The 15,311-nt window shown below is 40.2% G+C and overlaps 1 protein-coding gene across 3 annotated transcripts in view; it reads right to left on the bottom strand.

The window, feature by feature from the left end:
• Nucleotides 1-15,072, bottom strand: part of LOC134340276 (abl interactor 1-like) — a 40,792-nt gene extending 25,720 nt beyond the window's left edge. For all 3 annotated transcript variants that reach the window (XM_063037312.1, XM_063037313.1, XM_063037314.1), the window contains exons 1-2: nt 14,861-15,072; nt 5,377-5,544 (exon numbers count right to left, since the gene is read on the bottom strand). In XM_063037312.1, the coding sequence (XP_062893382.1) occupies nt 5,377-5,544; nt 14,861-14,995 (303 nt within the window). In that variant the 5' untranslated portion in view covers nt 14,996-15,072. The remainder of the gene's footprint in view (nt 1-5,376; nt 5,545-14,860) is intronic.
• Between the last annotated feature and the right edge of the window lie 239 nt (nt 15,073-15,311).

Below are 15,311 nucleotides of genomic sequence, written 5' to 3'. Positions count from 1 at the left end.
TGTTGTTCCTCCAACCTGAGTGTGGCTTCATCTTTACAGTAGAGGAGGCCGTGGATAGACATGTCAGAATGGAAATGGGACGTGGAATTAAAATGTGTGGCCACTGGGAGATCCTGCTTTCTCTGGCGGACAGAGCGTAGATGTTCAGCAAAGCGGTCTCCCAGTCTGCGTCGGGTCTCACCAATATATAAAAGGCCACATCGGGAGCACCGGACGCTTTATTTTCATTCGATGATTTTAAGTTCCCTGGCCCCCACCGCTTTATTTTCAACACTTCTCACGCTCTTAAACTTTTGGATGATTTTAAGTTCCCTGGCCCCCACCGCTTTATTTTCACCATGGATGTCCAGTCCTTATATATTTCCATCCCCCATCAGGAAGGTCTCAAAGCTCTACGCTTCTTTTTGGATTCCAGACCTAATCAGTTCCCCTCTACCACCACTCTGCTCCGTCTAGCGGAATTAGTCCTTACTCTTAATAATTTCTCCTTTGGCTCCTCCCACTTCCTCCAAACTAAAGGTGTAGCTATGGGCACCTGTATGGGTCCGAGCTATGCCTGCCTTTTTGTTGGCTTTGTGGAACAATCTATGTTCCGTGCCTATTCTGGTATCTGTCCCCCACTTTTCCTTCGCTATATCGACGACTGCATTGGCGCTGCTTCCTGCACGCATGCAGAACTCGTTGACTTTATTAACTTTGCCTCCAACTTTCACCCTGCCCTCAAGTTTACCTGGTCCATTTCCGACACCTCCCTCCCCTTTCTAGATCTTTCTGTCTCTGTCTCTGGAGACAGCTTATCCACTGATGTCTACTATAAGCCTACTGACTCTCACAGCTATCTGGACTATTCCTCTTCTCACCCTGTCTCTTGCAAAAACGCCATCCCCTTCTCGCAATTCCTCCGTCTCCGCCGCATCTGCTCTCAGGATGAGGCTTTTCATTCTAGGACGAGGGAGATGTCTTCATTTTTTAAAGAAAGGGGCTTCCCTTCCTCCACTATCAACTCTGCTCTTAAACGCATCTCCCCCATTTCATGTACATCTGCTCTCACTCCATCCTCCCACCACCCCACTAGGAATAGGGTTCCCCTGGTCTTCACCTACCACCCCACCAGCCTCCGGGTCCAACATATTATTCTCCGTAACTTCCGCCACCTCCAATGGGATCCCACCACTAAGCACATCTTTCCCTCCCCGCCTCTCTCTGCATTCCGCAGGGATCGCTCCCTACACAACTCCCTTGTCCATTCGTCCCCCCCATCCCTCCCCACTGATCTCCCTCCTGGCACTTATCCGTGTAAGCGGAACAAGTGCTACACATGCCCTTACACTTCCTCCCTTACCACCATTCAGGGCCCCAAACAGTCCTTCCAGGTGAGGCATCACTTCACCTGTGAGTCGACTAGGGTGATATACTGCATCCGGTGCTCCTGATGTGGCTTTCTATATATTGGCGAGACCCGACGCAGACTGGGAGACCGCTTTGCTGAACACCTACGCTCTGTCCACCAGAGAAAGCAGGATCTCCCAGTGGCCACACATTTTAATTCCACATCCCATTCCCATTCTGACATGTCTATCCACGGCCTCCTCTACTGTAAAGATGAAGCCACACTCAGGTTGGAGGAACAACACCTTATATTCCGTCTGGGTAGCCTCCAACCTGATGGCATGAACATTGACTTCTCTAACTTCCGCTAAGGCCCCACCTCCCCCTCGTACCCCATCTGTTACTCATTTTCATGCACACATTCTTTCTCTCACTCTCCTTTTTCTCCCTCTGAATATACCTCTTGCCCATCCTCTGGGTCACCCCCCCTCCCCGTCTTTCTCCCTAGGCCTCCTGTCCCATGATCCTCTCGTATCCCCTTTTGCCTATCACCTGTCCAGCTCTTGGCTCTATCCCTCCCCCTCCTGTCTTCTCCTATCATTTTGCATCTCCCCCTCCCCCTCCAGCTTTCAAATCCCTTACTCACTCTTCCTTCAGTTAGTCCTGACGAAGGGTCTCGGCCTGAAACGTCGACTGCGCCTCTTCCTATAGATGCTGCCTGGCCTGCTGCGTTCACCAGCAACTTTGATGTATGTTGATATAACACTACCAATTTCCTTTTAATATTATCTATGCTCTAAGTTCAACTTTTTTTTGTAAATGGAGCAGGTTGCACAATGCTCGCCACTTACAATGTTGAATAACTACATCGAAGTGCAGTCGTTTCTGTACTAAACCGTTTGAAAGGAAGTGCACATACTCGGGAAAGAAGGAAACTGTTTTTAAAAAAATCTGCATCTAAAAGAACAGTGTCTGAACAGGCCATTTGGCCCATAATGCTGTGCTGAACTAATAAAAATAGTAATTAAACATCACAGTAAATTGTTCCTTTCTGCGTCCACAATGTCCATACCCCTCCATACACTGACGTTCATGTGCCTGAGAGCATTTCAATGCCTCTACTGTATTTGCTTTCCCTGGCAACACACTTCAGGCACTTGTCACTCTTTGTGTAAAATACTTGTCCCACAGATTTCCTTTGAACTTACCCTCCTCTCACTTAAAACCCTCTGGTCTTAGACATTTCAACCCTGGCTGTCTACTATATCTACTGAATGTCCTCATAATCTTATGAACTTCAATCAGGTCTTCGTTCAGCCTCCGCTGCTCCAAAGAAAACAGCCCAAGTTTGTACAACCTCTCCTTATACAGTAATTCATGCTCTTTAAATCAGGCAGCTCTGTGGTAAACCTCTTCAGCAGCCTTCTAGCCTTCCCAAACCCTCCACACCTTTCTTACAATGGGGTGACCAGAATTGAATGCAATGCTCCAGATGTGGCTTAAGTATTCTTATAAAGCTGCAAAAACTGATGAAAGAGGAAATATTTAAAGCTTGTGCATTCAAAACCTTAACCCTTTCTCGTCCATTTTCTGACAGTCTTGCTGTACAATTTGAGCATTGTGTGCTGTTATAAAAACACAGTTGATACTCAATGGAGAGGTACAGCAGTCTGGACCTACCACTGGAGCATTGATAGTTGCACTAATCTTACCCTTATCTATTTCACTTTTCTCACATTCCTATCAATTCCAACCAGATTCTACCACACAGTGAGACACCAGGAGCGATTTATTCTTGTCAATTAACTTATCAACACACACGTTTTTCAGATGTGGGAAGAAAACCACCTCGTCACAGGAAGAATGCCCATACTCCAGGATTGAACTAGGTCAATGGCACTGTGAGGCCACAGCTCTTACTGACTGCACCTCTGTGCCATTCATACCCACACTGACTCAAAAGCACACCAAGGTAAGATCTTTATAAGGGTTCATTTATTAACACATACAATGATTTTTAAATGGAAATTATCTGTTGTGTGTAAGATTTCCTCCCACCAGTTTCTGTCTCTCATGAATTGTGAGGAAGTAGACAAAGCAACAGTGACAAACAGAGGCAATTAGGACATCTTGCATTTCTAAAACTGGGACAGAAGTGGATTTCCAGTCAACATGCACAGCATTTCGAGGCAGTGTCACAAATAACTGTTTTTTTTCCACTAAAGAGATTGATCTGGGAAAAGGATTTCAGCCCATTGTCCTATGTAAGGCGTATGTACTTGGAAGGAAACTCAAGGGTCTTATGCACAAAGCTGTTACTCTCCAGCAGTGCCACAAACTTTGTTAACACCACCCTCTTTGTGATGTTCATGAACAAGTTCTGGATCTTGTGCTTAATTACAGCAGAGTATTTTCAACTGTTTGAGGAATACCGAAAGAACCTTGTGCCAAATTTGTCTATTTTCGTTTTTAAAAGCATGACAACAACATTGCATATCTTACTGAAAGTGAATTTGGTTAACTAAATATCCATTCCACAGTGCTATACTTTTGACCTAAAGGTGGAGCAGCTTCACCTCAGAGCTGGAAGGTTGTGGGATGAAGTCCTGCTCCAGAGACCTGAGAAAATCACTACAGTAAGGTGGCATTACACTGTTGGAAAAGTTTGCCCAAAATCACTAAGTATGGATTTTAGAGATGCTGTTATGTCTTGCTGCTACTGATCAAGGATGAACTTCTAGACCCCAGTCTTTTGAATTAAATGTCCTTAATCTCTGATGGATTTACAATATTGAATTGCTGATGTCTTGGCTAATACTTTTTCTTTAGTCAACTGATTATCTTGTCTTAGCACATTGCTATTGAGAAATTATTGTACACAAATTAATTTTGTTTAGGGTCAGTATGTGGCATTGCTTTAGAATCAATATTATACTGTATATCTATTACAATTGTGAACACACTTTAAAAATGAAATAGAAAATATTGGAAATACTCAGATCAGGCAACATATTGAAGAAAGAAAATTGGTGCTTCAGGTTATCAGACTTTGATGAGGTGTCATTGATCTAATAAGTTAGCCCTGTTTGTCTCTCCAAAAATATGGGCTGCACTGTGGAATATTTCCAGTATTTTAGTTTAGATTTCCAACATCTGCAGCATATTGCATCTGGACTCTTGAAAGTGCTTCATTGTCTATAAAGTGTATATGATATTCATTGAAGGTGATATCTAAATGCAAGTCATTTTTTAAATCAGCTAAATGAAAATATTACCTTACAACATTTTTTCTGAAATGGAACTTTAGAATGGCATGGAGTAGAAATTTGTTCGCTGTAGTACTTTGTTTTTAAATGAACAGAATACCTCACTCATACGATTCATTAATCTCTGGAAAACTGTTTAACACTACTTTGACAGAAAGCCACATGATTAGAAAGTATAAGGACAATGGTTGGTAACAGCAAATATTAAAGGAAGATTTAACAGGTAAGCAGAAAATTCAAAGTGGGCTGATAAAGAAGTTTTAGAGTATATCAAAAGTAGCAATTTACACACAAAACCAAAACATTCTGCAGGTTACATTATGAATATGGATTTTTTAATTGTAATTTTAGTTAACATTTCCAGAACCTTAAGGATTTTATTTGAAGTTCTGCAAACTTGCCATTGAAATGAAAAATGTTAGTTCCTCAAGGTTGCAATGAGCAATGAGCATTGAAGCAAATTTCATATCATTGCCAGGTTTCCTGAGAGGGACAGACAGACAAACAGACATACAGACAGAGAGAAAGGCAGACAGAGAGAGAGAGACAGACAGACAGACAGACAGACAGAGAAATAGAGAGAGAGAGAGAGAGAGCAGACAGAGAAAAGCATACACGAAGAGACAAAGAAAAACAGACAGGCAGGTATACATACAGACAGAGACAGACATACAGACACAGAGAGAAAGAGGCAGACAGACAGTCAGAGGCAGAGAGAGAGAGAGAGAGAGTTTCCAGTTTTCAAAACTGGAAAGGCAAACAAATGAAGATTAATTTTCACCTGAGATATGCAGTTGATAGAAGATTCCATCTGGGAGATTTCAGAAGCCTGTAAGTCAAGTAGTCTGAGCACCTTCTCAGCCAGTGTATTGATTTGATACACCACACCTGCAAGAGATTGGGTGGCATAGGCCTTGGTCTCCTGAAGAGCTTGAGCCTTGTCTTGAGACTGTAAGAGAAATAAATTCATTTAGGGCTTCCCCTATAAACATACTTTGGACTGACTTTATGATGTTCACTCCAGATGTTGAGACATGTTATTGTACTGTGCTGCACCATTTTTATTTTAAAATGTTTCTAAAGAAATCATGGAAAATTGTAATTTGTTTATTTGTGAGAATATTAAAATTAAGCAATCATAGTCTGATTTTATTATTGCAATATGTACCATTTGAAATACAACTAGTACAACTATACAGAAAATATAGCAACATTTTCCTTTTAATTAGTTCATTTGAGCAGACTGCATGGAAAATTACTTTTTCCGCATTTGAAAATGCAATTATAGCTCCATTCTACTGCACACCATAAACCGCTCTGTTCCTAACTTTGTTATAATTGCAACAATTTCCCGTGATATGCAGACTGAGCTCAAAACACAAGTAGGAAGCCATGTTGACTGAGCTCTACCCTTCTACCTAACCCCATCATCTGAAGAACGTCTAACATGGTTGACGAAGTGGTTTAAGTGAGATAAAGTATCTTGCTTAATTCTCCACTTTTTGGTAGGGAATCCATTGTAACATTTTCCTACAAATATTGGAGTGAAGAAAAATGTGAGGTGACTTGATAGGGGTGTACAAGAGGATGAGAGGCATGGATAGAGTGGACAGCCAGAGACATTTTTCCAGGATGGAAATGGCTACTATAAGGGTGCATAATTTTAAGGTGACTGGAGGGAAGTATAGGGGGGATATCAGAGGATGGTATTTTTTTACCACACAGAGAGTGGTTGGTGCGATGAACATGTTGCTAAGGGTGGCGGTAGAAGCAAATACATTAAGGACATTTAAGAGACTCTTATATAGGCCATGGATGAATGAATGGAAAATGGAGGGCTATGGGGGAGCGAAGGGTTCAATTGATCTTAGAGTAAGTTAAAAGGTCAGCACAACATTGTGGGCCAAAGGGCCTGTTCTGTGCTGAACTGTTCTATGTTCTTAAAGAAATACAACTATGCCTTTTTCAGTTAGTCAATCACAACAGGACAGGTCAGAACCAGACAAGTTACTATGTCAAAATCCTATTTTTGCAACTACATATCCTTGATTCAAGCTGGCTTTTAAATTCTATCAAATTCTGTATCTTATCCCCTCTCTTTGCTGCTTTATTATCCAGCTCAATAATGTCTCCTCCTAATCCTCTCAATGGATCTAGCCCTTTTCCCATTCAAGCAATTCCCTTCTCTTGCAGATCCAGCTGTCATCAGTCTAAACCTGTACCTGAAAAGAGGAAGGAGATGGTAACGCATCTCCATTTCAAGACGCTTTTTGTTTATAATTTGTTCAAGGGATAGTGATTTTGTAAGCTGAGTTGGCATTTAATTGCTCATCCCTAATTGCCCTTGAGAAGATGATCATGAGCTGCCTTCTTGAGTTACTGCAGTTCTTGAGGTAGACCCACAACGTTGTTAGGGAGGAAGTTCCAGAATTTTTGAATCAGCAATGGTGAAGGAACTAAGATATATTTCCAAGTCAGGGTGCTGTGTGTCTGGGGGAGGGAGGCATGCCCCATGCTCTTACTGCCCTTGTCCTTCTTGCTGGCAGAGGTTGTGAGTTCGAAGGAGCTTGATGGGTTGTTTCAGTGCATGCTGTGGCTGGTACAAATTACTGCTACTATGCATCGGTAGTGGAGTGAGTGATTGTGGATGGGTGCTTAGCAAGCAGGCTGCTGTCTTCTGTATGGTGTCCAGCTTCTTGAGAGTTGTTGAAGCTGTATTCATTCAGGTAAGTGGAGAGTACTGTGCCACACGCCTGACTTGAAATGTTGTGGGTGGTGGAGAGGCTTCGAGGAATTAAGAGGTGGGTTATTCACCACAGAATTCCCAGCCTCTTTTTTTTTTATGACTAATGTCACTAATTAACCATGTGACTAATTAACCGACTAACCTGTATGTTTTTGGAATGTGGGAGGAAACCAGAGCACCCAGAGGAAACCTACACAGTCATGGGGAGAATGCACAAATTCCTTAAGATAGTGGTGGGAATTGAACCCAGGTCACTGACACTGTTATAGTGTTATGTTAATGGCTATGTTATCACATTACCCAAAATGGCTACTCCAGTTTGGTTTCTGGCCAATGGACACCACCACGATATGAATAGTAGGGAATTCGGTAATGTCAGGGGAAGTCTTTGAAGTCAGGGGATAATAGCTGAGACAGATCTCTCTCTCTCTCTCTCGGAATAAAATAGGATAAACATTTGAAGCAGAGAGAGGTTGTGGGGAGCAAATAGGATAGGGGGATAAATTTTAATTTAGTGCTGAAACATCAGCATTTTCACATTTAGCTAAAATGGGCCAAATGACCTCCTCTACAATGATAGAATCTCTGGTACCTTAAGCAGAAATGAAATTGCTTTCATCACAACTTCTTGTACATCTACAGAGTAGTTAAATTCATAGTCTGTCAGTTCTCATTATAATTCAAGTCATTCCGTGAGGGCCAGTCGGGTTGGACAATGGGCTGGTGTGGGAAGGAGGTGGGAAAGTGGCTGGTTGTACTGGTTACATAAGTAAGAGGGTGAGTTATCCAGGCTTGTTTTGTGTAACTACCAAAACATTTGGCAGCAGTGCATCTGGACAATGTTTGATTATCCAATCCCTCAATCAGGAAAAGAGGGTCCATTGGTACAGCTCATGGAGCTGGTGCCAGTGTGACTTGGGTTCAATCCTGACCTCTGCTGCTGTCTGTTTGTAATTTGCAAATCTTTCTGTCATGGTCTGGACTTTCTTTAGGTGTTCCAGTTTCCTCACACATCCCATAGATATGCTAGTTAGTTGACTACTGTAACTTGCCCCTGTGTGTGGAATCTAGGGGGGAGTTGATGAGAATGTGGGGAGAAGGAAGTGGATTAGAGTAAGATCAGTGTAAAAATGGTCAGCTCAAGCTTAGTGGGCCAAAGGGCCTGTTTTTGTGAGGCAATTGACACATTTTGAGAAGTTGGAGAAGATGAAGACTGTGTGTCCAAAATTAACTGAACTGCTCCAAAATAATGATTTTATGCCCCATGACTTATCTGTTCACTTTAAGAAATTATTGACTACCTTAAATTACCTCCATTAAATATGTAGGAAAGGTACATTACATTGATTTAGAATGCTGAAATTAGTTTTGTTATTACACTTCTTGCTTCAGTTTAACATTTAAACGTATCCCTGGTGCACAATGCAAAAATTAACAATTAACACACTGTCAATGGAGCAAATCTAGTAAACCAATTCTTAATTTTTTCATTCTTTTTACAATTGTATATAGCAGCTGTTATAATGGCTCATACAATTAAAGCATTTCTCTAATTTTTGGCAATATGATGACAGGTTATATAATGTAACAAAGGAATGAGTTTATTAAGATATGACAAGATAACAGAACCCTTTTAGCTGTTCAGTGTTCCAACTCTATTTAAGTTCCTGCAGCAACAATGCAATTTTCAGAAATGTATTTAATTTTGTAATCCATTTTCAAATTCAAATGAAACAATTAGAATAGGATTATTTTCTGTCAAAGCATGTAAAGTGGATAATTTATCTATTGATAATGACATATTTAAGACAAGTTGTTCTGGTATAAAATACAAGCCACCACAAGGCACTTTCTCCCTACAAAAAGTGAACTTTTATAGGAACAATATTAAAAACAGTGTTCAGCAATTCTCATAATGTATATTTAAAACCAACTAGAAATTACAGAAAGATGCATATTGCAGAACTGGCAGGTTGCGATGTGCAAACCAAGCTACTACTTAAACCTCATTTTTGTGGTTTCACTCAAGCTTAACTATTTTGTAATGCACCACACATTTCAATAGTTTAGCATTTTATTCACATACAACTTTGGAATGAAGTATACCACTGAAAGGCCAATGACAAAGTTGCAAACTCCTGCCCAATAGATCCTACGGATTGAGCAGCATCCATCTCTTTTAAAAAGTGTAATTAATGCGGACAACCAAACTTTAATACAGCACGTTCCCGTTGGAGCTGATGGAGTCAAAGAATCCCTTATGAAGGCAGTGGAAGAAGAGGTGCTGACTTTGGAGGTGATTGGTTGTGCATGTTAGTGCTCTGACATGGTCATGGCGGTTCTGGAAGATGATTGTGGGTGAACAGCTAGTTCAAGGATACTTGGAGAAAGGAGTAACAAAGAGATAAATTAGGATATCTGGGGATATCAGCAGTGACAAGCAGAGATGAAGGCAATCAATAACTACGAAAACCTAAGGAAGGCACATATCTAGTAAAGGATAAACATCTTGGATTCCAGGTAGTAATGTAGGCAGGGTCAGACTCTTTCAAGTATGTCAATAGAGGTCTCAAACATCTGGATTGGATCAATTTTCTAAATTCCATCACAGAATATAGTTCCCTTTCATGATTCAGTCCCCAGTTGTTTGACAACTAAATGATTTATATTGATTTTGATACATCAAAGCAATCATCTCATTTGGTCTCCTCAAAATTGGAGAAAGTCAACACAGACTTGATGAGTATGTTCAAAGAATCTACATTTGAACTCAACATCTTCAGATAGTCATTTCCACCTGTGATGGAAGCAGACAAAGATGCAAAGATGTGCAATGCCTTCAGCAGCCCTGCAAGTGAAGCACACCACAACCCACCTCATTATGACCAGGTGATTCAACGCAGTCCAACTTCCTCTTTGTATCAAAGACAGTCACAGTTTGATTCACAAATGTTGTAGAATGTTCTTCTCTGACAACAACCTCCTCTAGGCTTCCTGTCACCTGCAGGAGAACCTGAAGGCTGGCAGGGGGATCTAGAAATTGAATGCGAAGCTGCTGACACCAAAGAATATCAAGGAACTAAAAAGGGACTACGAAGTTTGGGAAAGCATGAAGCCCCAGTTTGATTCCCAGATGCACTGGCAGAAAGCAACCAGGCAGAACATCAAGTGGTTCTTCACCCTGAAAGGCGTTCAGAAAGTAAGACAGTTCGAGAGAATTCTGCTAACTCCAGGCATACTTGTAGTAGCTTTTCCCTCTTCAGTCAAGAGGTGTGGATGTGAGGGAGTTGCTCCGAAATGTAAAGAGCCACCATACTACATTATGTGTCTCAAATTCTTACAAGATCATATTCCAATAGGTTTCAATGAGATCTCATAATAAAATCTATCAAATTTTGAAAGGCCTAGGTAGAGTGGATGTGGGTAGGATATTTCCTATAATGGGTGAATCTAGGACCAGAGGGCACACCCTCAGAATACAGGGATATCCATTTAGAACACAGATGAAGAAGTATTTCTTTAGCTAGAGGGTAGTGAATCTGTGGAGTTCATTGCTTCTGATGGTGTAGGCCCCAAGTCACTGGGTATTAAAGTGGGTATTAAAAGGTTCTTGATTAGTCAGGGTGTCAAAGGTTATGGAGAGAAGACAGGAGAATGGGCTTGAGAGGCATAATAAATCATCCATGATGGAATGGCAAAGCAGACTCAATAGGCCAAATGGCCTAATTCTGTTCCTATGTCTTAGGGGCTTATGATCCAGAGTCTGTTCTGTAAACCAGGATGAGACATGCTCATAGCTCTTCCACCAAAAGATTCACAGTTGGAGCAAAGGTATACCCAGCATTACTCTCACCCTGATGACCCCCCCCCCACCCCTTGTTGTGTGGCTGCATCAGGCTTATTTGGAACCAAAGTATGTGGGTGCCAATTTCCACTATGTCCTGAGGTTCATTCCAGTCTTTTAAAGGACAGACTTGGGAACCTTGCAGCACAATGTCCCAGTCAGCTGGACATTGCTGCATTACCTATGGAAAAGCTCTTCTGGACACGTACTTTTGTCCACAAGTCCACCAGGCAATAAACAACATGGAACATATTCTAGGTACCGCAGAACAAAGACTCGACGGATCTTATAGGGTGGTTCCCTGTGTAAACTGTCCAAACCATCTGGCAGAAAGCCTCATCACCAGATCTCACCAACAAGCACTAAAACTTTACTTGGCTGGTCATGAGAGAAACCTTCCTTGTCAAATCCTTCCTGTACAGCGGAATCTCACTCCCAATGCACGCTGTCCTGAGGACAGCAGTGATGGGGTGGAGACAATTGCCCCCCTCTTTGCAGAATGATGACTTCCTCAGAGGATCTCAAGAAGGATGGGAGAGTCCTCGTCACAGTTCATTTGCATAAGAGACTGCAAAAAAGACTCAGTCTGCATAAAAGGCTTTCTGATTTATGGCTGTTCGCAGTGACACATAGAGATGGATGACAAGTGCTGCATCAATACGGTAAAAGATGCCCTTTGGTCTACCCAAAAATTGTAGGTCTTCTCGATCTACTATGAATGTCAAGGAGCGCTGAGGGATGCACTGAATCTTGGTGCAGCCAATGCAAAGGGTCTATGTGGAAGGACCAGAGTGTAGCTTCTTTCCACTACTTGACATTGCAGAGTAACATGGAAAAGGAATAAGGGTTGTCTCACCCAGGAGGCTATATAAGTGGCAACAGTGCTATGTACCAGAAGGAAAGGTATATAAACACTGTTGTGTACAGAACCAATGACACACTGAACGTATAGACCAAATAACATTAAGAATGTAAAGAACTTTGTAGTGTGTTCTTCTTCAGTATATATTTTTACATTGAAAATAAATTTTCTTTTTCAAGTCCCGTTTTCATTTGAGATTTCAATATTCTTATATTTTATTATGTAATAAATTAATGATGCTGTTTGAATTATACCACCCCTGAACACACCTTTTGTTATTTTGTCGGCTCTACTACCGCATTTTTTTGTCTTGCACTGTCACTGTTTCTGACATTTGATTTCTCCTGCAGTCTGTCCTATCACAGACCATCCTTTCTGTCCTCTCCTTTCTTAGCACCTCTATCTTCAATTTTAACTAGTTCTAATGAAAGTTCATTGATCTGAAACATTAATCATACTTCTCTTACACATTTGGTCTGGTGAGTATTTTCATCATTTCTTTTTACTATTTCATAATTTGATCACATTAAAGTTAGCACCCAATAACATAGATTTTGCTTTCTGATTACTTTTGGATGTCCCTTTCCCTTATGGGTTTTGGGCTGCTGATCATGAAAAATCACTGTGAAGTTTCCCTTTCACACACCATTTTTTTGAAAATCACCTGAATTTGTTATTTCAATTCATAATTCAAATCAAATAAAATAGTGTCCGCAATGTAAGATGAAAAACCTTCTATCTTGTCCAGGACTTCCTGGGCATGCTTAGAAAGGCAAATGCTGCATGGCAGGAGAGGCATTAGAAAGGCTATAAATTTCCATGAAAGGTTTTGATTTTTGAGACAGATATTTCCCAGAATTACTGATGTCAAGATTAAGGAAGGCATTGTTGTTGGTCCACAAATCAAACAGGTGATCAATGACAAGCAATTCAAAGAACTTCTAGTACGACCAGAGAAAATCGCATGGAAGGCATTCAAAGATGTTGAAAATTTTCTTGGCAACTACAGAGCACCAAACTATGTGCAGCTGGTTGACAACATGCTTCAAGCATACAAGACCATGAAGTGCAACATGTCATTAAAGATTCATTATCTGCATTCCCATTTAGACTTCTTCCCTGCAAATCCTGGTGCCGTCAGCGACAAGCATGGTGAAAGGTTTCACCAGGACATTACAGTCATGGAGAAACGGTATCAGGGCAGCTGGAATCCATGACTGCTAGGTGGTTATTGTTGGACACTTAAGTGAGGAGCCTCAGACATTAAGTACAGATCAAAATCATCAACAAAACCTTTTTAGCTTAGTAGAACTATTGCAAAGCGGCAGCACTGTGATGCAATTAAACACATTATATTCAATAAAAGTTAATTTTTTTGTTTCGCCAGATTCCTACATGATCCAAGTAGTCTGAAATTATATTTGTGTTCAACTTCAAGCAGTCTATCATAAACAAAGTTCCTAGGAAGCAACACTTTTGAAAAAAAAACTTTTCCAGTGTAATAAATCAACAAAAAGAAAAATCTTATTCATTACATGAAAATTATTTTTCCAAAACTGCAGCACATCCAAGATGTATGAGGAATTAAATGTCATGAATAAATTCTGCTTTTTAACTTCGTTAGTTCTAAAATACCACCCATTTGATTGACATGTACCAGAAATGTCAGCATTTGCACTTCTACCACTTTCATCCTGAAGTGGGATGTCCAAAAGTTGATAAAATAATGGGGAAGGCAGTTTATGACTTCTGCTCTCATGCTGATTTTCAAGGACTCAGCAAGAGTTCATCTCTGGTCACGTCAAAGTCTGTTTAAAAAAATGATGTAGGCAGCGTTTCAAAATTAATGCAAAATTTTGAAGAACTCTGTTTCCCAGCTTAGCTCTGCATTGTTATACACATTAATTCAAATTTCTCTGGCAACCTCAGTTTCCTGACAGCATTGTTAGAAGTGAGGAAGTTATGTGTTTGGCCACAATTTCAATAATTTATGCCCTACTGGGTTCTTAAAAATATTTCAATGGGAGAAGATGCCATTAAAATATGAATATTGAAAGAGCAATTCCAGTACTAGACTTAAATGACTTATACAGTAATGCAATCTAACCATTATATGTAGTACCATTACTTCAAAATTGACAGCAGTAATCGTTTAGTACTTAATCATTTACTTCTTAATCATTTACTTCATCTGAATCCACAAACTTTTAAAACTCTAGGCACTTTTGTCAACTGTTATAATCCAATGAGCATTGAATAAATTGTCATGTGCATTCATTAGCTACAGGTATTGAAATGCAGAGCACACAACTTCACGGAAACTAGAAGTGTGTTCTACTGCCAGCCTTGCACCCAGAGCACTCCAGTGCAAAGGAAGGTAGATTAGTACGCAAGTCTGTGACCACTGTTTAAAATTCTCATAGCAGAGCTTGACAAATACACTTCCAATTCTGTGAGTGAGTAAATCATTTCTGATGCTGTTCAATAAATAAATGAAAAGATAACTGTCAATTTTTCATTCAGATTTTATCTTTCAAATATGTGCCTGAAATATTACTTTGTATTTTGTCAGTTTAGAGTATGTGAGAACAGAATTTCAAACATTGAGCCAGAAGTGATAAAAAGAGTTGTAATGAGTAGAGCAATTAGTAATATTTTTCAGAGAACTGCATAGTGGTCAGGCTATATAGCAAAGTTCACACAGAAGTGCAAGCTATCATTATGAGTGAGCAGTTGAACAATGTTATTGAGAATGTATTGCAGCTATAGTTAAGACAGTCATTGTTGCACGTACATCAAATGAATTCACATACCTCTACATAGTTATTTTCACAGTGTTCTGCTACTTGCTGGAGTTTTGTGTAGTTTTCCACCAAAACTTGTTTATCTGCTGGGATATCTTGAAGTAACTTCTGAATTTCTGCCATTTTGCAGCCAGACTGTTTCATTTCCTTCTTTCTGTGAATGCTCAGGTTTTAATGTTGAGGTTTTCCCCTGTCTCTGCCTATTTATTGAGCTCTTTCAATCAGAAGCATTCTGGGCAATCTTTGCACCAAAAAAAAATTGCAACGCCTTATATAAAAGCATTGTTTATTTAGAAAGGTAATGCCAGAAATTTTCTTCTGTGGAGTTTCAATTGAAACAAAACATTATTAAAGAAAATTGTACAAACTATGTAAGATTTACATTTAAGAGGTAAAAATGTTCTTTTTAAACCAAACTGAACTTTGTTAAAGTTTATTCTTCATAAGTTAAAGTAGAAGA

This window comes from Mobula hypostoma, chromosome X1, assembly GCF_963921235.1.
Source record: "Mobula hypostoma chromosome X1, sMobHyp1.1, whole genome shotgun sequence".
Classification (NCBI taxonomy): Eukaryota; Metazoa; Chordata; class Chondrichthyes; order Myliobatiformes; family Myliobatidae; genus Mobula; species Mobula hypostoma.
This window is presented reverse-complemented; position numbering and strand designations above follow the sequence as displayed.